Raw genomic sequence first — 25607 nt, 5'->3', positions numbered from 1 at the left:
AAGCCACAGGCAGCTGCTGTCATCATGGCTACAGGCAAACTTGTGATGGTTTGGAAAGACCAGGGAGTGAGGCGCCATCACTCTCCAGCCTCATAAGATAGCTCAGTGGCTAAGCGCACTGGCTGCTCTTATGAAGGACAGAGCCCACATGGTGGCTTACCACCACATACTGTCTCAAGTTCCAGGAACCTCATGTCCTTTTTTAGACTGCATGGCCACCAGGGAACACACATGGTACACAGACACACATGCAAAAAAAAAATTCATATGTATACGATAAAAATAAATTTTTACGAAGTCTTTTTTGGTGTCTTTTTAAAAATCTTTTTTTGAAGTGTCTCACAAAGTCCACAACCCTGACTTAACACTGCCCATTAAACTTTACACCTTGACTAATAAAATATACAGGCCTGACTGCTCTTCTACTGTCATAAACAAGCAAAACAAAATTAAAGAACAGCACAGTTCTTACATTAACTATAGATTATCCAGCCCAGTCAAATAACTCTAAATAGAGAGTGAACTGTTCCTGAATGTCAAATGTTAACTTACTGCACCAGAGAGTCTCTGAGCCTCTTTTTTTGCAAGGTCTCTGCTGAGTAATTTGATGAGGTAGTCTGCACGTGTCTGTAACTGCTTGGCTTGTGGTTTTTTATCAGGATCATCTGGAAGGATCTGCGAGGGAAATGCATTTTTCAGGCTGTCCTTCATAAATATCATGGAAAATACAACTTCCTAATAAACATGCATATAGCTCCTGAATTCAAGTCCCTGATGCTCCCTGTGCTGTGGGGAGGACAGGACACAATGGCCACAGGAGGGCCACAGCTGGGGAGCAGCAACAACTCTTACACCCGTGCCATAAACAGTTAACTGCCTTGGAAGCAAATTCATTATTGTTTTTGTTGTTATTTACTTGTTTGTTTATTAGATACAGGGTCTCTATGTGTAGCCTTAGCTATTCTGGAACTCCTTCTGTAGACCAGGCTGGTCTCAAACTCAGGGACCACCTGCCTCCGACTCCTGAGTGCTGGATTTAAAGGCGTGGGCCACCACACCCGGCCAGTCTTCTCTTCTTTATTGAGAACCAGTCTTACTGCTGAACCTTGGCTGGTCTCAAACTTGTGGCAACTCTTGTCTCTGAGTACTAGGATTACCAGTGTTTGTCACTGTGTCTGTTTCTTGGGAATGAATTCTATTTAAGTAATCTCTCAATTTAGTCAGTTGTAATAGCAATCACAAGCCCTAAACCAGCCTGAGCGAATAGCTGGTGAGACATGCATCAAAACACAGAGACACACAGCCTCAAAACGCATACATACCCCGAACAAACAACAAAGGAGACAAAATCTCTCATGCTACAAACAGTCTGAGGTGCGACCTGAGCACGGTAGAGGAAGAGATGGGAATTCGCAGCGATCCACCTGCCTCTCCCACCATGCCCTACTCTCACAGCCAACATGAACAGTCAGGAAACAGCTAAGTACCTTGTGTGTCAGACTCAGGTCCGGGTCCATCTTGATCATTTCCCAGCTGCCGTAGCCGTACTCATAGATGCCAACTAGCAGATTGGAGTCGTCCTCTTTGCCCCAGTCTACGTCAAAGTGAGCAGCCTTTGTGTGACAAGGGATTGCATACCTAGATTAAAGGCAGGAATTACTTCAAGATACGAATGGTCTAAAGTGTACACTTCATAATATTTAAATAACTAAAACTCTTTATTCAAAAACGTAGCATGTTCATAACAAAATGTCTGGCACCAGCACGATACAGTGAGCGACTCACCGCTTCCTTTCTTCTGGGTCTGAAGGAATGGACTTATGCAAAGGCACCAATTCGTCTTCATGAGCAATGACTAGCTTTGCATTCACCTGTACTCCTGATATTCGAAACGTTGGCCCCTTCACTTTTCCGAGTCTGCCACCTTTTTAGAAACAAAAGTATAGAAAAATATACATCTATAAATAACTATGGGAAATTGTAGAAAACAGCATATATTATTAATCATGTTTTTATTTTTATTTTTACTATACATACTACTAGCTAAACCAGCAGATGTGAATTCCCAACAAGTCCCTCTGTGATTGCTCTGGTAAGTGCAGGAGGCAGACTGATGCCAGCAGCCTCCAGACAAGGCCGTCACCATGAATTCCTCAATGCATCAGATTACTAAATCTCATGCAGATATTCTTCCTCAGCTAGGTGAGAAAAGAAGCATAAGATGGATACGCATGCTCCAGACTGATGCCATCTGTGCGCATTTAAATTCTCTTCATCCCGTCATGTCCGCAAAAGACAGCAGGGCACACAGGGACACTGCGACCTCGCGCTGCCTCCAGCTGCACCTCATTACAGAGCGGCTCCTCAGAGGGACAAGCAGGCTGACTGAAGGTACTCACCTGCTCGCTCTGGTCCTGAAGAACTGTCTTTTAAAGCTTTAACACAACCATTATGCACCAATTCGCCCAGTCGTCTGAGGTCCGTCTCTGACTTATCAACCAACTCAGCGTCTCGAGCAATCGCATCTAACCTACAATAAAACAATTCAACCTCCAGCTTAATATAGTAAGTGAAACGATACAATTGTTCTTAAAAACTATGCTTAGTTTATTTCAAAATCCAAGTATCACTCTTGTCTATCTTGTAGATTCTAGATTTTTCTGACTGGTACAGAAGACAGAACACTAGGACACCTCATCAGAGGTTCAACGCGATCACACTCCTGAGCGTCATCCATGGTGAAGAGCTCACTACAGCACAAATAGTAAAGACTACATACAACAACCACGAAAAACCTGCTCAGATCTGACTGAAAAGGGAGTGAGAAAACGTAACTACAATTACAAACTAAAAGGCCCTGAAGTCTGTATTATCATGGAACTAATAAAGAATAACATCTAAGGCTCTATCCATCATCTAGAACAGCCATGCAAATATCACTATATTTTAAGCAATCTAGCACAAAATAAAATAAATTGTATCTGTATGTTGTGAATTTTTATAAGAAATGAATAAATTAACTTGTCTTGTCTTTACTGCTCTACATTCATTGAGATACTACTACAGAAGACAAAAAGGTCACCAGTCAGGTCAGTAATTTAGCCCCTCTGTATGTAGACAGATAAATCTGTACTCTTTCTTAAGTAGTTAATGGGAAGAGGAAGAAAAAAAAAAAAGATAAAGACTGAAAAATATATTACAGTTGGCAAAACACAATTTAAGGTGTGTTTTCCTGACATTTATTTAAGGATAAGAAAATTCTAGAGACTCAAATCATATAAACACATTTTTGATAATCAACCCGGACTTTGGTTACTGCCAATTTTTAAATTCAATCACGTAGCTAAGCTGGATGGTAACTAAGAGTGCAAACATGACAACACATCACACGTCCCACAACTGTAGAGAACAACAAATGTATTTACCTCTCCAGAGGGCCACCAAATTTCTTATAGCTCTTGATAAACCTAACAGAAAATAAATTCTTGGTTCAAATGTGTTTTACACCAATATGCTTATACATACATATATACATATATGTATTTTAATACATACACCCATGTATATATGTGCATATATACTTTATATTTAAGTGCACTGAGGCCACAGCGCAGTGGTACAGAACCAGTCAAGAATGCACAGGTCATGGATTTGATTCCCATCACTGTAAAAACAGAAACAATAATCACAGACACAGACAGACACTCTCTCTCTCTCTCTCCTCTCTCCTCCTCTTCCTCTCCTCTCTCACAGACACTCTCTCTCTCTCTCTCTCCTCTCTCTCTCTCTCTCTCTCTCTCTCACACACACACACACACACACACACACACACACACACACACACAGAGAGAGAGAGAGAGAGACACACACACACACACACACACACACCTCTGCATTCATAATGCATATAAAAATAAGAAAATACTTGGGGAGAAGTCAGGCATGGTGGTGCAAGTCTACAATTACAGCATTTGGGAGATACAGACAAGGGGATCAGGAGATCAAGGGCAGCCTGAGCTACATGAGAACCTGTGTTTAAAAAACAAAAACCAAATCAAACAAGCAAACAGAAAAAACAAACAAACAAACAACCTTAATTTAAGGTATTTTTTCTCTGCTTTAATAAAAGAAGAAACTAAGCTATGAATTGTCATACCAAATGCAACACTGTATCACCCAAGAAGAAGCTAAGACACCAATATAAATAAAACAATAGAAGCTAATTTTTATTTTAGAAATTACTTTATTATTTTCATAAGACAAAAAAGAAAGAAAGAAAGAAAAGGAAAAGGTTCAAAGCTACCTCAAGAAGAGGGATTGTCTCCAAAATGACTGTCAACAATTAGCCTCCCTCGTCACACTAATGCTGACCCACATTGACTCCAATGGTTTCATTCAGATGACTATTATACCAGCAATAGGAACAAAAACTTTATGTCACAACAAAGCAACTTAAATGGTTGATGGATGATGGAAAATGCCCAGAAAGTAGATGGAATGCGTCTTCAACTAAAGACAGAAAGTCCAGCAAATCAGATGGTCATAAAAGTTGGCTTAATGAAAACTAAAAATGCATTTAGTTTCCTTGTAGGAACAGTGAGAAGGAGCTTTGTCAGGTCTATGATTTAAAGGAAAAGAGTTAAAAATAACTTGAAAGAAACAAACTTCTAAAACATAAAAAAATACACAAACTTTAATCAAACGTTAGAGGTGAAATGCTGCCCAAGCGAAGCTGCTCGCTCCACAAGCGCGCCCTGGGAGGGGCCAGCTCGTCCTCACAGCCAGTCTGCCTCCCACTCGTACCTTTCTTGTGTGGTGCTGAGGGTGCCAGGATCTTACACAGCCCAAGCCTCAGCTCTACTGCTCAGGCCCGTCCCAGCCCTAGGAATGCATGGCTACTTTCAATCAGCAATCGCCTCAACATTACACAAGAAAAATACAGAGCTAAATTAATTGCCTGAGAATGAGTAATGCTGGGAAACACAATGTAATGTGAGCTGTGTAAAAATGTAGTTTTATTGTTCAAAAAGGTGGCCATTATGAAGACAGTAAGAGGAAACAATCTTAATGTACAAGTGGTGTAACAATAAATAACATGCAAACATTACATGTTACACCTTTTTTCCAATGTTATAATCAATAGATAGGCAGAACTCCCCAATTCCTATACAAATACCCATTTTTACCCTCTCAAACCACTCAATCTAGTTTTTATGTTTAGTCTCATGCTCTAAAACCAGCGAGTTAAACAAATGGTCTGTGTCCTCTTACCGCCTAATCTCTGCATCACTAAATCCTTTAATATTCTCCCGAGGGATGGTGCGTGGCCTCCCACGTTTCTTCGGCCGTTTCCGCTCCGAGACGGAGTCACTATCAGACCCTGAGTATCTTCTGCTCCGGCTGCGCCTCCCTTCGCTCCCGTTGAAACTTATCTGGAAAACAAAACCAAACACATACAAAGACAAACAGGGTGAACTACCTTAAAAAATTTAAAAACATATGCAACTTCAAAAACATATGCAAAACATTGCAAACACTGATCCATTAGAAAGTGGTGCAGTGACAAAGGGCTGCTGGGTTTAGTATTTGAGCCACTTACAAATATACAAGAAAACAACCCGCTTTCTGTAAACATGTGATAATGGCTATTAACTGGCAACCAGTTTAGTAACATAAACTATATATGAGATCAACTATACTTAAGAAAAATGAAGAGTACTTTTTTTTTTTTAAGACAAGGTTTCTCTGTGTAGCCCTGGCTGTCCTGGAGCTCACTTTGTAGACCAAGCTGACCTTGAACTCACAGAGATCATCCGCCTGCCTCTGCCTCACAGGTGCCAGGATTAAAGACGTGAGTCACCACTGGCCAGTATGTAATTTCTTTTAAAGCCCATCAACTTGATAAACATTAAACAAGCAATGATGATCACTATCTGCAATGCTAAAAAGCTGGACAAGGGTGTGTCTGCTGCTTGTTTAAAACAACAGGCTATTTGGGAAGATCCCACCGCAAGCATCAAGAACCATCATTCTGCTGGCAACTGTCCAGCAAGCTTCTTCACATGAAGAAACATAAAGGACTCACAAGACGGGTGCTGAAAAGCTACTCAACTCGTTTGTACAATTAACATTGTCCAAGAAAAGAAAACAAGTTCCAAATCTATATGAATTCAAGCTAATGTGGCGACACGTTACAGACACATTGCTAGGTGTAGCTGGGGAGAGAAATTCTTTTGCCTTGTTACTATTTTGCTCTTAAATATCATTCCCTGTTGCTTTTCTAATAAGCTGGTCAGATGTTTTCAAGGGGGAAAAGAGCCACATCACACATGGATTTGTAACTGTTGTTGTTGTTTGTTTGTTTGTTTATTTTCCAAAACAAAGTTTCTCTGTGCAGCCTTGGCTGTCCTGGACTCACTCTGGAGACCAGGCTGGCCTCGAACTCACAGAGACCGGCCTGCCTCTGCCTCCCAAGTGCTGGGATTAAAGGCGTGCGCCACCACACTAGCTAACATTTTATTTTTAATAATGTACCAAACTATTTGGAGTCTCTGGGGTTCTCCCAAAGCTTGATGTGCTGAAGGCTAAATAAGTCAGCAAATTCCTGATTGTTTTAACTTATCTAACCCTTTCAAAAGAACTAATGTTTGCTACACTTCCTACGCACTTTGAGCCAGGAATGGTGGAACACACCTGTAATCTCAGCACTCGGGGAGGCAGAGGCAGGCAGACTGATTTGAGTCCAGGACAGCCAAAGCTACACAGGGAAACCTTGTCTTGAAAAACCAAGTAAGATAACATAAAATTTACTTTGGAGTCAGCAGAAGTAAGCACAAACATTAAATACCACATAAAGGAGCCTTCAGGCTCCACCTCTTCCTGCTGGGTCAACTTGGTAGAAACCAGATGTCCAGCCTGACTGAAAACCTAATTTACAAAACTAAAGCTTTTAAATGTGTGTCACAACTAAAATCACAAAACAACAGACACCTAAATCAAAGTAAAGTATTTTAAGAAGACACTTGAACCCTGGCTCGTTTGTGAGGACACAGGTGGTTGATAGAGGGCTGTGCCAGCAGGTATGAGGACTCAGACTGCAGTTAACAAACATGAGAACACAGGACACCTGGAAGCAAGGCCTACAGGGACCTCCCGCCCCCTCCCAAAAACCTGCGCTGGGTGTGTGATAAAGACCAGCAGGGCGAATGACTTGGAAAAACTGACCTCCAGAGTGCAAGCCTAAGAGAAGGTGGAAGTCAGCTCCTCAGGATGGGCAGCAAGCCTAACAGACCCTTCTCTCCCACTGACTGGAGGGCACAGGAGAAGACCTCGCAGAAAAAGAAAAATTCTTTTTTCCCTTGGGTGAATGGCAAAGGACAGAAATAAGTTTCTCACTCGTTGAAAATGTATTAAGGTGCCAAAAAATTCAGTAATCAAGACATCTTAAAACATAATATTCCAATGAAAGGAGAAAAGTAATCTAGCGTTGGAAGGTTTTCTAAAAATCATACTGGGAAAAAATCTCCCAATTACATTATGAATCAAAGAAGCCAAAGTGAGAGACAACAATATTGTATTACAAAGGAAAATAACAACAGATAACAAATTCTTGAAGATTCAAAAAGGGCTGTATTTAAAAGAAGATTAGAGCACTACACGGTAACAGAAAAAAAATTCTTAATTTAGTGTTTAAACTCACACGTTAAGAAAGCAAAAAGAATAAATTAAATCAAAATCAAAAGAAATGATAAAGAACAAAAACAAAATTAAAAATAGAAATGAGTGAAACAAAAAGCTCATTCATTGAAAAATAAATAAATCTAATTATTCTCTACTTAGAATAATCAAGAAAAATATTACCAATATTAGGAATAAAAAGGCATGCATCACTAAGATAAGCCGTAAAGATAATAGGGAACGTTATTAAGTTCATGCCTATAATTTCAACAATAGAGAATAAGAGCAAAACCTCAGAAGAAACCATCAAACTCACTCAAAAAGAAACATACCCTGAACAGTTACCTATAAAAGAAATGGAAGCAGCTAACCCTTCTAACAACAAAAGCCACAGCCCAAGATGTTTCCCTGACAATGATCCGGTCAGAAAAGCCCCCAGATCTGCAGAAACCCACCAAATTAGGAGGAAATACTTTACTACCCATGGTATAAGGCAAACTATCAAAGACATTAAGAGAAACAAAATTACAGACCCTTACTGTTTATAACCAAACAACAAGAGCGTGTCCCGGCAACCCTGGGTGAGTCACCTGCTTCGCGCAGTTCCTCATGCGTGGCAGCAGGTAAATCTCCTCAAGCTCCTTCTGCCGCTCCTCCTCTTCTAAGCGCCTTCTTTGATCTTCCGGAATGATTTCCTCCCAGTTCTTTGAATTTCTTTCAGGTTCCAATTCAATATCGTCTTCATCCATATTCGAAAAGTTGGCAACCTGATAAATTCCAGAACTTTAACAGAGCAAGTATAGTAGGCAATATTTAACCCTAAGTCACAAACACTCTGTTAAAGGAGAAGTCGCGTGCCTAAGGACCAGCATGCTGTCCCTGGTGCTGACAACTTGTATGCCCATGTCAACTTTTAACGCCACATGTCTGAGCCCAGCTTCAGAAAGCATCTCAACAAACAAAACAAGAGCCTAAATATTTCAAGACAAAGACTATGCACTAGACTATGAAACTGCTAATTATCTAGTTACTTCTTCATTAGAGCAAAGTGCATCAAACCAGCTGACCTCCACAATTCCTCCTTCCAGCAACAACTGTCTGTCCTGTTGCTCGGTGTTATTAGCTCAGGGCGACAGGTAGTTAACAAAGCAGCAATAGATAAGCGAGTCCTAGACCACTCTATGATCCAGCAAGTGGATTCCTAAGACCTTAGGTAAATACCTAGGTTCTAGACCTGCATTCCTTCCTTGCCGTTTCTAAAGGAATGGACAGAAACTAACTTTTATGAGGATAATTTAATACATCTAAAGTTCAAAGAAGATATCAGCCAACACTCATTAAAGCTGTCACCAATACTAACAGGTGAACACTCATGACTGAGTGAAGACAAGAAAACACATGCCTACTGTTCGTCCCTAAAGACAGAGAGGCTGAGGGTGTTTACTCTTGGAATTTACAGGTGCTCGGGCAGTGCACATCTGTAACTAAAGTACTCACTAAGCTGTGTCTGGAATTTACAGGTGCTCGGGCAGTGCACATCTGTAACTAAAGTACTCACTAAGCTGTGTCTGGAGAACAAGCTCAAGGCAAGCATGCGTTCCATAAATCCTTACATCAAAAAACAAAACAAAAATAAATAAAAAGATATTAAACAAATAAGTAGCCTTAATTGTGGGGACCCATGCCAAATTCTGCCATGTCAGAAATCCTGTGCTTAGGCTGTATGCTGTGACCTTCGAGTTGCTGACCTTTACCTCACCACGAGGTCTTGTGTTCTAGGCCATCCTTGGACTATTTACCTTTGAAAGAAGTAGAGAAGTCTCAACTTGCAGCCACCCAGAGGATCTAGGAAGTTCTTACAGGAAACTACTCAGAGAACTAGGAAGTTCTACAGGGAGCGATTTAGGCTATTGCATTCTTGCCCGGGGGCTAGGGTGAGTGAGATGAGAATAGATCCTATTGACCTTGGCCTGTATATGTTCCTGCTGGTCGGCAATAAAGTGAATCTTGATCCGAAATTTCCTGACTTGATCCGTTATTTCTCGCGTCTCTGTACCCTACCTCCAATCCCCACTCCCTCTTTCAGGTGAACCCTGATTTGATTTTTCCCACGGGCTGGGACCCGACACTTAATAGGCAGCCATGTAAGAGTGCCACTTCACTTGTGTATAAATAATCTGCATTTTTTCCCTAGGTATTAGTGAGTTGTGGGTTTTTGTTTTTTTCTTTTCTTCTTTCTCCCCAACAAGTAGTTAATCAAATCAAAGAGCAATGTAATTATAAGGAAAATATTTTGCTAGATCAACCCCAGAGTGACAATTTTCAAAGATATTTCATATGTCTTCTACTTTGTCGCTCCCTCCCCCACCCCCAAGCCCGTCCTGTATCTTCCAGAGCTGATTTCTAAGTCCTTAATATTCAGCTTTTATAATTAGTATCTGCTGAATGCACAAATGCCAGCTGATTCCTAACAACTTCAGTTTACAGACTGGAGGAGGAACCTGCTTCTTGTCTTTTTTTGAGAACTTGAGCCTTTAAGGCCTGAGCCATTTCTCTAACTCAGAAATCTGCTTCTTTAAAAAACAAAAACAAACAAAACAAACACTGCTCAGGTTCCTCCCTGAACTCGGCAGTTTATGCTGTGCCACCCTCAGCAAACCAGGGTCTACAAAGTGAGACCAGGACAATCAAGGCTACACAGAGAAACCCTGTCTCAAAAACCCAAACAAAACAAAATCCAAGTTGTGAAGGAGGCCGCGTGCGAGGTGCTCGGGAATTTGAATTGTAGTAGTTGGGAATGTGTAGGCTCAATTTTTTTAACCGATACAGTTATTATTATAAACTTACTAATCAAGCATACATCACTTATAACCTGACTAACCAAAACAACAGGAAAAGAGGATTAAGGAACCATATTAACGATATCAGTTCCGAGGATTTCTTGTGCTGGAACCTGGAGCAACCAGAACCCGGAACCTCAGGTATGACCAAAATACACTGTATAATATACAGATTTTCCAAGGAATAAAAAAAATACTATCTAAAAATATATCAGCTCAAAGTCCTCAGTCATGGAAATCTGAATAAAGAGTGCATTCATCCTGTGTTATCCTAAATAAGTAGTTGCGTAATTCTGACTTCGAGTCAGGAACCCGTCCAACCCAAATTTAATTATCCATAAACAATTCAGTCTTATCAGGTGCTCATGGTTTGACTGAGCACAAACTTTTGTATAATACAGAAAATTTTAACATAGATACTATCTTGTTGTGTTTAACTCAACCCCTCACTAATCTGCAGTTCTGAGGAGAAGAGGCCTACCTTGAACTGGGAGAGCAGCTCGTCCCCCACAGTCAGGGGCCCTGCCTCGTTCTCGTGTGTCTCAGCTCTCTTCAAGATCTCGTCTATGTCCATTTCCTACAGGAGAAGAGTGGTTTATTTTGGATCTGCTTGGCTCTCGCTGTCTAAGAGACAGCAGATACTCTGCCACAGTGTTGCTCACCTGGGGCTCCTGCTCTTCTCCCTCAGCCTCCTTAAAAAGCTCCTCAGCACCGAATTTTAGAATGGCTGACAGCTCCTCTTTATTAAAGGGAGTGGAGCTGAAAACAGGAAAAACAAAGTTCAGTCTTAACTGCAATATTTTCAGAGCATATTCAGTATTGTCACCTTTATAAGAGAAGAGGAAGTCACACGGGTAAAGTTTTTTTTTTGTTTTTTTTTTTTTTTTTTTGATTTTTTTGAGACAGGGTTTCTCTGTGTGGCCTTGGCTGTCCTGGACTCGCTTTGTAGACCAGGCTGGCCTCGAACTCACAGCGATCCGCCTGCCTCTGCCTCCCGAGTGCTGGGATTAAAGGCGTGCGCCACCACGCCCGGCTCACACGGGTAAAGTTTTAATCTACTTATTTTAAAACTAAGAAACTTGAGATACATAAATTAAGAGAATTCCTCTGGATTATCTGTCTGCAGTGGTAAAGCCCGGTGTCTATGTGTGTGCCTCCAGCACAAATCACTAACACAGCACGCTGCCATCTACTTACAGTGGTATGACCAGGAAACATGGCTTGGGTGACCCACCTTGAGGGGGCGGAGCCCGTGTGCAGCACCGTCTTCCCCGTGGTGTCCATCCTCTGGATCACAAGATGATCTAAAACCATTTTCTTTTTGGCCCTTTCAAGAATGTCTTCTTCAACCGAGCCTTTTGTAACAAGGCGATATATATTGACCTGTAAGAGCGAGCAGAGAGGCAGCTGCGGTAAGGAGGCCTCTGCTAACTACCCTGAGTGCTCACGTGCTGTGCACAGATCAGCTCATCCTCCCAAGACTACATTGTCAAATAGAAAACAAAAATGTAAAAATCAGTTAACAACAACAATCAGTAAAAAAATCATGGCGAACCACAGACACAGTGGAAGGTGGATCCAGGCTGTGCCCCCGACCTCTCACCACACTGGCTTGGGCGACGTGGCGGCCAACCTTACTTAGCGCCCACAAAAACATAGTTAAGTGACCTGACCTTCCTGTGATCCGCTGCTGTCTCATCAAACTCCACCCCGGCTGGAAGCTGCTGGTGGAAGGCTTGCTCATGCCAGCTGCCTGCCTGGTGGCTCAGCCCACACCTTCCGCAGGAGGTCTGCCAATCCAGGCAGTTCTTTAGGCCTTGGCCACCTTAGCCTCGTGAGAGCTGCTGCCCTGCTCAGCACTTTCCCTGAGTCCTATTGTTCTTCCTACGTTTCTTAGGGAATTTTACTCTCTTATTTCTGTGTTAAAATATATATATATATAACAAATAATCCTTACACTGCATGTGTGTGTTTGTGTGCGTGTGTGTGTATGCACTTTGCCTGAATACATATCTGCACACCACTCTCGTGCTTAGTGCGCACAGAGGCCAGAATAATACCCTCTGAACTAGTTGTGAGTCTCCGTGTGGGTCCCAAGTCTTCTGGAAGAGCAGCCAGTGCTCTTAACCACTGAACCATCTCTCTACCTGTAGAAATGATTTATTTTTAAATTATAATTTATCTTGAAAAAAAAAAAACAAAACAAAACCTGCAACCATCTGACTGTACAGTTTCTTTTGACTCTCACGTTGTAAGTGCATTATGTTTGTTATACTACATAATGACACAACTGTTTGATCTACTTCCTAAAAGAAGCTCCGCTGTGAACAAAACTGAAACAAACTGACGAAAGCTGAGACTTAGCTAAAATCACCCTGAGTCACTAGGTCAAAGAAACACCCTTGTTTTGTTTAAACAGCAGCAGATGGTTTTACAAAACCTGCAAATGGAGCTAGAGAGATGGCTCAGCGGTTAAGATCACTGCCTGCTCTTCCAAAGGACCCGGGATCAATTCCCAGCACCCACATGGCAGCTCAAAACTGTCTGTAACTCCAAGATCTGACACCTTCACACCAATGCACATAAATTAAAATTAATTAAAAACGTTTTTTAAAAAAACCTGCAAATGGGGCTGGCGCCTGTGTGTGGAGACCCCTGCACACAGCACCCCCCCACCCCCGAACTGTCAACAGCTAATAAGCGAGCCAGCAAATGAAGTCTGTATACCGACTATGTAACATTTATTCTAGTTACAATCTCAGTGGAATTCGGGGCCTAGTATAAAGTCCTGGCAGTTCTGAAACTCTGGGTCTCAGTGACTTTCCCATCATCTTAGTCAAGTTTATACAGTAGTTTTTAAAAAGAAGAACAATACTCTAAAACAGTCAAGTGACAAATTGAAATACCTGCTTCTTCTGCCCAATCCGATGAGCTCTTGCCTGGGCCTGAAGGTCATTTTGTGGGTTCCAATCAGAATCAAATATAACAACAGTGTCAGCAGAGGCCAAGTTAATGCCCAAACCCCCAGCTCGAGTAGACAGCAGAAAGCAGAAATCCTGCAAGGAGTTTTAAATATGCAAATTTTACATCTTTTAAAGCTGTGACCAACATCAAACCCAGTAATTTTACAACTTATTTTCTGAGTTTAAAGTGTCTCACTAGTGGCACTGTTAAACTGAAAGGTAACATTAAAGATTAACTACTGCTGCTTTGTGCCTCGGGGGGTACACCACTTGCCTACCACCACAAGGCCCAGAACTTGATCCCCAACAATGTAAACAATGACAGTAACTAATGTATAAACCTTTATGAGAATCAGTCAACAACATTTCAAAACATAAAGCCATGTAGTAATAAAAACACAAAATTCAACATAGTGCTTACTTCAGATAATGATAAAATAGGAGGGTTGGAATAGGAGAGTAATTTTTTTTCTTCAAAAATCCAAGTCCCACAACCAATTCTGATGATACTGGGTTAATTTACATTGAAATTAGTAGCTGTAATGCACTGAAATATTGAGAGACAAGCCTAAAAGCTAATGAAAGCAGACTAGCACAAATTCTTTTAAAAACAAAAGATAATGACTAAACAAAACAAAATAATTAAAAGAAAATGTCTAATTTAGAAGCATTCATACCTCTGAGCCCTCAGCATTGAAATGATCTAAAGCTTGCTTCCTCAGTTCCCCTTTTATCGATCCATCCAATCTCTAGAATTAAAAATACAAATAAAAATACTTTACAAACCATGTTAATATGTTAAACAACTAAAATCATTAAGTCTAGTGTGGTTACTGGGTAGCAGCTTAGAAACACCTAAGAACAAGGAAATTGTAATTACAGAGTCCCAACTCAGAGCCTCTGAGCCAGGAATCCCAGAACAGGAGTCCCGCAAGCGCCATCTAGCTGATAACTCTGAGGACCACTCAGGCTGGAAAGGCATGGTGGGGCTGCCAGCCTGCAAGAGACCCACTGAGACCAGCGGCTGACCTCTACCTAATGGATGAGGCTTCTGATCCAAGCCCTGGCGTGGGGGAGGGGCTGCTCCCTGAGTACTGACTGGCTATACACCTGAACTAACTGGCTATTCCAACCCATCCACTCTTTTTTGTTTTTACAACACTGAAGAGTAAACAGAAGCCTCACAGGTGGGATGAGCACTTCACCTGAGCTGTATCTGCAGCCAGTGAGCTATGCTTTTAAGTGACACCCTAAAGTATTATTTTGGGAAGCAATATGTCAAGCTCTGCTTTGTTGGCATATAAATTTTTAACAGCTGATAATATTTAATAACCATTTTTGGTACTAATTCTCAATTGGTGAGTTATAAGAAAGAATTTTTAACCCAAAAAATTAGCATGCATAAATTTATTCATAACAAAAGCTACGATTAGTTTTAGACCATGATCATTTTCAGTGCTGTCAGAAGAAAAAGCTCTAACAACTAGCAGAAACATAAATCATTATTCAGAGATAATGACTGCTTAAGGAATGGAAAGTCCGAAGCAATTTTGCTTAAAATCAAGATGAATAACCAACTACCCACAGCACTTCTGTAAACCAGCAATGAACAGACAACAGAAAATTCAGACATTATCTTCAACAGTAAAGACAAATACATACAAAAACATTTTAGGTTTCCAGCAGTGTGGTTCCGTGGTGGTGCACTTTCCCACTAAGTACAAGGGACTGACTTTGACCTCAGTATCACAAAAAAACCAAACACAGAAGAAAGTGTGTTTGTGGCTGTTTGATAAGCTTTACTTACTTAGGTTTAGCCCATAAGCCAAAACCAATCAAACTGAAACCAGGCTAGGACTTAACTGTGTTTTAAGTTTCACGCCGAGGAGAGGCCAAGTAAAATAGGCTTGTGTCTGGTTTGTTTACTTGATTGCCTACTTGTTTGTTTTTGAGACAGGGTCTATGCATCACTCACTGGCCTTGAACTCAGAGATCTGCCTTCCTCTGTCTCCCCACTGCTGGGATTCAAGGCATGCACTAACCTGCCTGGCAAGCCTTATTGGTTTCCATTCAGAGTGGCTGTGAGGAATCCCTGGACTGCTGCAGCCTCTGCAGGGTAGACTAGTGAGCTGCTAACATTTCACACTGATGGCTAACCCTATGTGTGCTAGCAACCAAACTCAGGTCCTCTTACAGAGTAGCAAGTACTCTTAACTACTGAGCATTCTCCAGCACCCAGCACTAATTTTTAAAGATACCTGTGGGAAAGATTAAGCTTTGTCACAGGTGGAAGCAGTCTTGGAGGGCTTTACCCTTGGGGCACCCCATAAATACCTTGTGACAGACTGAGTGGAGCCATCCTGGACCTGGAATTCAGGAAGCAGACCTGGGAACCCCACCTGGGCTATTGTTTTTCTAATTGACCCTCAAGGAGAGAAGTAGACCGCCCTTTTTATGTGACTTAGGCAGGTGAGGAGGAGAGAACAACAGGTTCAGCCCAGGCTTGGGCGCATGTGGAGCAGCGAACAGGCGAACAGGCCTGACAAGCACGCGGGCCAGAGAGACACCTAAGGACCTGACAAGCACGTGGGCCAGAGAGACACCTAAGGACCCGTCCCGTGGAACGGATACCGGAAGGTTCACTCTTTTGTCCCTTTAACCTTTTTTCCTTCTTGTGTAAGCTAGTTGGGTTGTATAATAAAGTTTAATTGTTAAAAAACAGAGCCAACAGATACCCAGGGCTGCTGGAGCATCTTAGGAGGCCGAGTGGGATGAGCTTGTTCAAGACCAGCATGAGCAACACCTTGTTATCTATGTAAGAAAGAGAAGGGCGGCGATGTGGCTGGTCTGTAGAATACCTAGCTGGCATGCACTAGTCCCCCGCTCACTACACAGCACCCACAAATCAAGCACGGCTGCACATGTCTAGTGCTTGAAAGATATAGAAATAATGTAATCCATGGCTACACAGTGAGTTCAAGGCCAGCCTGACTTATAGAAAAGAAGAATTGTAATAATTTTATTAATGTTTCATCCCTATCAAAATACCTACACAATCCTTTAAAGACATTGAAAGATCAATTCTCAACTTCATATGGAAAACCAAAAATACTCAAAATAGCCAAATCAATCCTCTACAATATAAGAACCTCTGGAGGAATCTCCATACCTGATCTCAAGCTGTACTATAGAGCAACAGTAATTAAAACAGGACGGTACTGGCACAGCAATAGGATGGTTAATCAATGGAATCAAATCGAAAACCCAGAAATAAATCCACACACATATGGACACTTGATTCTTGACCAAGAAGCCAAATCTATTCAATGGAAAAAGTATAGCATCTTCAACAAACGGTGCTGGTCTAACTGGATGTCTACATGTAGAAAAATGCAAGTAGACCCATATTTGTCACCATGCACAAATCTCAAGTCCAAGTGGATTAAAGACCTCAACATAAAACCAGAGACATTAAATCTGTTAGAAGAAAAAGTAGGGAAGAGCCTGGGATTCATTGGCACAGGAGACAACTTCCTGAACAGAACTCCAACAGACCAGGTCTTAAGGTCAATAATTAATAAATGGGACCTCATGAGGCTGAGAAGCTTCTGTAAGGCAGAAGACACTGTCAACAGAACAAAGTGACAGCCTACAGACTGGGCAAAGATCTTCACCAACTCTACATCTGACAAAGGGCTAATATCCAAAATATATAAAGAGCTCAAGAAATTAAACACCACCAAGCCAAATAACCCAATTAAGAAATGGGGCTCAGAATTAAACAGAGAATTCTCAACAAAGGAATCTCGAATGGCTGAGAAACACTTAAAGAAATGCTTTAGTCATCAGAGAAATGCAAATCAAAATGACGCTGAGATTTCATCTTACACCCATCAGAATGGCTAAGATCAAAAACTCAAGTGACACCACATGCTGGCAAGTTTGTGGAAAAAGAGGAACACTCCTTCATTGCTGGTGGGAATGCAAAATTGTACAACTACTTTGGAAATCAATCTGGTGCTTTCTCAGAAAACTGGGAATAGGGCTACCTCAAGACCCAGCTATTCCACTCCTTGGAATATACCCAGAAGATGCTCCAGCACACAACAAGGACATATGCTCAATCGTGTTCATAGCAGCCTATTCATAATAGCCAGAACCTGGAAACAACCTAAATGTCCCTCAGTCAAAGAATGGATAAAGAAACTGTGGTACATCTACACTATGGAATACTACTCAGCTATTAAAAACAAGGAAATCCTGAAATTTGCAGGCAAATGGATGGAACTAGAAATGATCATACTGAGTGAGTTAACTCAGACTTAGAAAGACTCACATGGTATATACTCACTTATAATTGAACACTAGCCAAAAAGGGATGTCCCATGAAAGTCTCCACATATCAGGAGATTGGGATAGATGCAAGGACATCCTATTGGGATTCTAGGTGAGAGAAGTGTGGGAGAATGGAGAAATAGAAGGTTCCAGAGGGTCCTAGAAACCTATAAAAAGAACATCATGATGAGCAGATCTGGACCCAGGGGGTTCTGCTCAAACTACTGTACCAACCAAGGACAATACATGCAGTAAACATTGAGCTCCTGCTCTGATCTAGCCAATGGACAGGACATTCTCCATAGATATGTGGAGAGCAGGGACCGACTCTGACATGAACTCTGGTGCCCTATAGTTGACCACTTCCCCTTGGTGGGGAGGTCTGGTGGCACTCAGACAAAGAACAGGCAGGCTACCAAGATGAGACTTGAGTGGCTGTGACCATATAATGGGGGAGGAGGTCCCCTTCTATAACAGACCAAGGGCAGAGGAATAGGGTGAAAGTGGGAGGGAGGGAGGGATGGGAGGAGACAAGTAATGGGGTAGCAATTGATATGTAATCTGAGTAAATTACAAAAAAATTTTTTTACTAATGTTTCGATAGTATTAGTTTTAACTCTAAAAACTTTTTAAATTTTATTTTGTCGATTATGTATATATACTACACGCATATGCATGCAAATCCCCTCAGAGGCCAGAAGAGGGCGTACCATCCCAAGAAGCTGGAAACGCAGCTTGTGGTGAGCCCCCAAAGTTGAGCCCCCAAGGTCAGCACTAGACCTGAGCTCAGTCTTCTGTGGAATCAGGCAGGCCCCTTATTTGCTTCCATTTTTTTTATCTCCCCAGCCTCAAGAACAACATGAAGGATTCTCAGTAACTGGAAAGAAGTAGTCTATCTAAGCTTCCTCCCAACGAAGAGGTCTAAGCATGAAAAAAGATCATGTCTCTTTCCCATTAAAATACAAATTACAGTTAGTAAACCCTATGTATCGTTTCCCTATGGGAAGTCATTTAGAAATGGAAAGACTTGGGCCTGGAGCTCTCAGATACATTTCAATGTATGTTTCCATTTGATGATATACAAAAATGGTTTGTTTTTTAATTACAAATGATGATACTGTTCTGTTTTCCCTTAAATTTACAAGTATTTTTCATTGTGCTAATATCACCAAGTAACTGTCGTTCACAATACATAACAAGTACATTTCTATGTTGAAACTACATATCATAATGTAAGTTTCAATAGAGCAGAGACTATGTGAACTAATTTTCATTATAAGTCTTCTGTCTACATTAAATATGTACCACTTACTAGCTGTGCACACTGAACATTTGCTTTGTTTCTGGTACCGTTCCAAGAGGGCCAGTAAGATGACCTGGTAGGCAAAGCAAGTCTGGAGACCTGAGCTCAACTCCTGGAGCCCACATAAATGTGGAAATCCAAAATTGTCCTCTGACCTCAAAGAAAGCACACACACACACACACACACACACACACACACACACACACACACACACAACCATGGAAAATATAAATTATTATTAGGTGTAAAACACTGAGAAGAGTGTAGGCTTTAATTCCACTGACCAGATTCCCATGTGAGTGGCAGAACGTCCGCCCACCCTGACCTTGCCTCTTGTCTGGCTTTACTCAGCAACTTAACCGAAACCACAGTGTGCTCAGGGCAGCTCCTCCTTCCTCAGACTTTTTCATAATTCACAAAGCTTTCCCTTTGGACCTAGAAACACTGCCTTAGTCTAACATTTAACAATACACATCATAGAAAACAGAACTAAAATAAAATTTAGAGAATAAAATGAAACTCTTAGGAAACACTGACAAACATAATTCTCTAAGCAGGTATGTTTAAGAGAAATATAATTTATATGCAAAATAATGTCAAAGTAATTCTATAAAACAAGCCTAGGAATACGATGAAACCTGAAGCCTGCGCAGTGCCCACCTGGAACGGGAACTGCCGGTACTTCAGATACTCCGCGAGGATGTCCAGCATGCGCACCATCTGAGAGAAGATGAGCACTCGGTTGCCGCGCTCTCTCAGGCGAATTAACAGCTTGTCTAGAAGGATTAATTTTCCGCTACTACGGATTAAGTGCTAAAGAAACAATAAATTAAAACCATTACAATGTGATAAGTACAATGCTCCGCTCAATGCTGCAGCTGATCCAATTGTTTCCAATGCTCAAGAAAGAATTACTTTGGCTTTCAAAACGTTCTAGGACTTTCCCCATTTTACTCTGTTACATAAACTAAAACCACGGTGGCCATGCAGCACTAGACTCTTAGTTTTTTAGCAGGAAAATGATGCTTTATCACTCCACCTGCCAGCTCTACACTACTTCTCCCAAGTTTTAGCCAAAACAACACACATTTTTTTAAAAAGGGGAAAAATCAGCAGTTAAACAATACTTTTAAGAGCAAGCAAACATACTCTTTCTTCAAAGCACTGCTGTGGCTCAGTTCCAAACCTGTCCTCACACAGCCTTCCACAGTAACAGAGGGTAGGGTCTGCAGAGGAAGCCCTCCTTCAGATGCCCTACAGGCCCAGCCCCACCACAGCACACTAACAGACTCCTGTCTGATAAGTCACTACAACCCACTGACTTGGAAGGCTATGTCTACAAATTACACTTTTAAACACCTCATAAATATAAAAAGTAAAAAAGACCATTATTTAAATGGAAACATTAGCCAAAGAGAAACTCTCATGAATATATTAAATCACTGTGCCATTTTAAGCTAAATTGAAATATGTATTCTTAGAATTCTGCTTTACCAAAAGTAACAGTTTAAAAGTCTTACTTGTAAGGCCTCCTGCTTGTTATAGAATTCATTATTATCTGGTGGTTTAATGAGGTAGCAATGGTTACAACATTTCTTTAGCTCCATCATAATGTTCAAAAAGCCTGAGGTACTGCCCTTGGAACCTTTGCTGAGGGCTTTGTAATTCCTAGTTAAAATCCATCTTCAAAAACAAAAGTCATACAAACAATAGTCAGTAGATCACCAAGACAAGTTCTGAAAGCTTTAAAACAACACTATAGCAAATCTTAGTTCCACCATATCCTCTAAGCTCGTGGTCAGACACAGGATGTACTGAACCTTGTTAAGACTTAAAAATATACACGCATGCTTGATCCATCAACCACATACAGAGGCTTTATATAGTATAAAACGCACGTTCATTCTTGAGGTTTATGGAACAGTGGTCCACTGTATTAATCTTCTCACAAATTTCAACCCATCAGACAAGATATTGAAACTACATGTCTTCCATTGAGTCTCACAAGAATGCCTGGTTTTGGCCATACTGCCTTGTCTAAATTGCAATTATGTAATAATACACATGCATCTTAGGAAAAAGACACTTCGGCCCACATACAATTCTGCTCTCCAAAACCTTCTTTAATTACCTTTTATTAACTTCCTTTCTTATAAACTTACCTTATGAAGAGATCTTAAAACCCCAAAGTATCTAGGTATTCTTTCATTATCTTTCTTTTCTATTGGTTACCCAGCATTTGCCTGACTTGACTAAGACGAAAACAGGCATCCATGCCCAGGGCCTGGTTCGGAAGGAAGCACTGAGGCTCAAGGCTTACTTTACTCTCTTCAGACTTCTCCTGTGTGTTTCTGGAGAAGATGTTCTCTTTCTACTAGTTCAAAGCTAATCAGTCAGGGCTGTCTCCACCACCCATGGGAAGCACATACGAAACTACCATTAAAAACCCCATAAGGTTATCATCTATCATCAGCCCTGGGGGACTACAGGGCTTACTTATATCTTCTTTCCCCTTTAACTGTTGCAAATTCTTTTCCATTTTTAAATTTTTCCAATTTTTCCCATATAACAAAATACTTAATAAGATTATTTCTTTTCCATTATAAAACATTCTCTCCATAAACAAAAAACCAAGATCTAAACAAGTACTTGATCTACAAGAAATAAAGGGAATATTTTAAAATATTCCAGAAGAATACACTATGAAAAATCGATACTGTGTAAATACTTATTCAGAAAACCAATTCCTTATGAAAGGAATTTTAAGAGGTGGTGGGAAACTCCAAGTGAGGCGCTTAGTTTCCACAGAGAGATCATCCTCATTTCTGACGTAAGCAAAATGTGAAGTTTGAGGCAACACAGAAAGGCTTGAGCAAACACTGATATCATAAAAATGTTAAAATTTTAAAGTATGGCAATAGTATTTTTAAAAATTATTAGAGATATATAAAAAAAAGGATGAGAAAAAACTACCTCTGAATGTATGAAAAGAACGCAGAAAAAAACCGAAGAAACCACAGTGCTAATAAACTCAAACTTAAGTCAGAGGTACTTGGGAGATATATATATATATATATATTCTTTTTTTTGTTTTGTTTTTGTTTTTGTTTGTTTGTTTAAGGCAAGGTCATGTTTGCCGGGAACTTACTAGTGCCCTGGGTGGATTTGCAATCTCAACCCCTGACAAGCTCCTGGTACTGAGATCACAGCACGCCCCGCAACTCCATCAATAAATCCACACATCTATACATGGTACTAATAGATTTTCACCATAAAATTTAACTGTTTAAGATTCCAAATACAGGTACAATGTATTTCTTTACACAAGTAAATAAATGAACAGATGCTAGGGCACTTTTTCTTTTTATCCTTTGAAATGTCACTATATAAAGTTGACAAAGAACTTACACAAAATATAACTTGTTCATGCTCTTCAAAGGAAAGAAAGAGGAGGCTTAAAATTGTGTCTAAGGTTTTTTTTTTTTTTTAGCAATTACTGGATACATCAGGCATGTTGAAAGGTAAAAAGTATGAAGCCTGGGCTGGAGAGATGGCTCAGAGGTGAAGAGCATTGACTGCTCTTCTAGAGATCCTGAGTTCAATTCCCAGCACCCACATGGTGGATCTGGTGCCCTCTTCTGGCACACAGAATGCATGCTTGCAGAATTCTGTACATATAATAAATAAATCTTTTTTAAAAAGCATGAAGCCTAGGGAACACATAATGACGTGTTAAAAATGTGGCTTGGGGTTTGGGGACTGGAGAGGCGGCTTGGTGTTTAAGAGCACTGGCTGGCCTTGCAGAAGACCTCAGATCAGTTCCCAGCAGCCACACAGATGTTCAGACATCTCTAACCCTGGCTGCAGTGGGTCCTATGCTGCCTTCTGACCTCTGTATGCACCAGGCATGAACACAGTACACAGTACATAGACACACACACACACACACATACATGCGCGCGCACACACACGCATATATATAAGCAGTGGCTCATATACATAAAAGTAAACTTTTTAAGACAATGTTTAATCTTGGACCCAGTATTAAAGCTCCCTGCCAATCAGCCACAGAATAAACTTATTCTAAAATTGAATTAGACCTTGTATGTGAGGAGGTAGGGCACCATGAAGACAAGGGCAGTCAACTCTGAATCACGTGTTCTACATCAGCTTACTTGTAATATTGTTTCTGTAAAGCACTCATTTCCATTCTTAAAATCTGCTCAACTTTTGCAGGAAGAGATTTTTCTACATCTTTCTTAACTCTGCGCAACAGAAATGGCTCAAGCTCCTCGTGAAGGCTCGCGTAGCCGTACTCTCTGCCTTTGCCATGTTCTTCTTCAAAGTCTTCCCATGAAGAAAACCTTTTTAAAAATTTAAGGAACAATTACTGAAAATAAACAAAATTATATATAAGAGCTAAAATTGATCACCTCTAGAAGTCCCCTACCCAAGAAGTCCCTCACAGACCTAGACACACACTCTCTCTCTCTCTCACACACACACACACACACACACAGATATACAAATACAGACATCTGTGTGTGGGTATGCATGGGTCTTTATGCACACAAGCTAGCACACTGACTCCACCTGAGCTAGAGGGCACGAGAGGCAGCATGGCCAGGATTCTGACCCTCGTCCTGCATAACTATACAAAAACATGAAATATGAGTAAGTTGTAATGATTATTGTTGAATTAAATTCTTTAAGGACACAAATAATCGTTACTAAAATATTTCTCAAAATACCATATAAAGTTAAAGACATGTTGAAAAAAGAATGTGTAATTATTTAACTTTAAAGTCTAGTTTTCACTTACAAAATCTGATTATCAGCACTCTGTGGGTATTGTAACTGCTATTATTAAATATAAAGAATATTAAATTATTCTAGCTTTCCAGGCAAGGTATATTTTCCAAATGTACAAAACCAATTAAGAGATGGCACAGCAGTTCACAGTATTTGCTTGCTCTACAAAGGCTCACTCCCGGAGGCCACATGGCAGCTCACTCCAGTTCTATTAACTGTGCTTCTGGGAAGCCACTGCCCTCTTGTGGCTACCTCCGGCATTGCATGTTCATGGGGCTCATACATAGATGCAGGCAAATCACTCATGCACATAGATTTTTAAATGTATATACTGAAGTTTACGTATAAGCATTTAAAAACTCAAATGTACAAATCCGGAATAGTATTCCACCCATTTTTTCATTTTTAATGATAGGTAACCCAGTGTCATTCAAATCATGAACCTGATTTCCTAAATTTCCCCCACTGAATCTAAGCCTATGAACTATGATCACAGCTGTCTTACTTTTCTGGCATAATGAAATGTAGCAGTGACCAGAGCTCCTTCAGGGAGTTCTGTAGAGGAGTTCCAGTGATGAGCAGACGGTGATTGGATTTAAAGTCAATCAAAGTTTTATACAGAAGGGAATCATCATTTTTTAGTCGATGTGCTTCATCCACACCTATAAATGCCCAATTTAGACCACCAAGGAATGCCTTAAATGAACAGAAGAACAGTTAATACATTTAGAGAAATAAGAATTCAAATTTAACTTTCTCATCTGACTTGAATTCACTATTGCTAAAATGAGGTAAGTTAAAATTATTATTATATAAATTATATAAATTAAAACTATCATTTTAATCTCAGTACTTGGGAGACAGGGACAGGCAGATCTCAGCTATGCCACACAGTGAAACACTGAATTGAACCAAAAATAAACAAACAATTTTACAATTGAATTTAAATCCTCAAATCATGTAACTTATGCAAAATAAAATGTCTTCAATGGCTAATTTAACCATTAGAAAATGGAGACTACCAGTCTGTATTAGCTTATACAATGATCATAAATGAAGGAAGTGGGCACCACCTCTTCAAAGTTTTACACAAGATTTCCAGCTTAAGCCCAACGAAGGTTCCTATGAATGTCAACTCGAAATAGTGCCGTGCTCCAAGTGTAAGTATAATTAGTCATTATGACTTCCACAAACTGTGGGTTTCTAACACATAACTTTAGGTCTCTTGAGACTTGAAATACAGACAGGCCTGATTCTGCTATTGGGCTGTGTGACGCTAGGCCAGGTCATGGTGCTCTCAGAGACCTGGCAATAAAGTAGATACAGCAAACAAAGCATGTGAGAGAATCACAAGAAGCAACAGCTGCACGGCATCCGGGTGAGCTGCACTAACACTGCTTGGCACTGTGGGCCTTAATGGTCAAGGTCACACCTCAGTCCAGTCATCTTCTGAGAGAGTAAGTCTCAGGTCAACAGTGCTCAGGATAAGTCTGGCCAATCTTGACTGCTAACTACTGCAGGAGGGCTCAAGCCACCGCAGATGGCACTGTCCCAGAGAGGACGGGGATCCTGGCCGTGTGTGCATGCGGACTCAGCAAGTGGCCTTCCCCATGCTTTACACCAAGGGCCTCTACGTACACTCCTACGCTGGCTTCCTTCATGATGACTTAGATGGC

General features: G+C 40.7%; 1 protein-coding gene across 1 annotated transcript in view; it reads right to left on the bottom strand.

Moving 5' to 3' along the window:
- Window positions 1–25607, bottom strand: part of Chd1 (chromodomain helicase DNA binding protein 1) — a 75182-nt gene that overhangs the window by 13543 nt on the left and 36032 nt on the right. Inside the window, exons 14-29 of the mRNA XM_051164394.1 lie at window positions 24437–24627; window positions 23295–23483; window positions 20640–20802; window positions 19780–19932; window positions 14158–14229; window positions 13424–13573; window positions 11752–11900; window positions 11180–11276; window positions 10999–11094; window positions 8268–8444; window positions 5272–5432; window positions 3426–3467; window positions 2400–2530; window positions 1786–1924; window positions 1488–1638; window positions 553–675 (exon numbers count right to left, since the gene is read on the bottom strand). Coding sequence (XP_051020351.1) covers window positions 553–675; window positions 1488–1638; window positions 1786–1924; window positions 2400–2530; window positions 3426–3467; window positions 5272–5432; window positions 8268–8444; window positions 10999–11094; window positions 11180–11276; window positions 11752–11900; window positions 13424–13573; window positions 14158–14229; window positions 19780–19932; window positions 20640–20802; window positions 23295–23483; window positions 24437–24627 — 2184 coding nt within the window. The remainder of the gene's footprint in view (window positions 1–552; window positions 676–1487; window positions 1639–1785; window positions 1925–2399; window positions 2531–3425; window positions 3468–5271; window positions 5433–8267; window positions 8445–10998; window positions 11095–11179; window positions 11277–11751; window positions 11901–13423; window positions 13574–14157; window positions 14230–19779; window positions 19933–20639; window positions 20803–23294; window positions 23484–24436; window positions 24628–25607) is intronic.

The sequence above is a fragment of the Acomys russatus genome, chromosome 21, assembly GCF_903995435.1.
Source record: "Acomys russatus chromosome 21, mAcoRus1.1, whole genome shotgun sequence".
Taxonomy (NCBI): domain Eukaryota; kingdom Metazoa; phylum Chordata; class Mammalia; order Rodentia; family Muridae; genus Acomys; species Acomys russatus.
The sequence above is the reverse complement of the archived record's forward strand: the minus strand, read 5'-3'. Positions and strand labels throughout refer to the sequence as shown.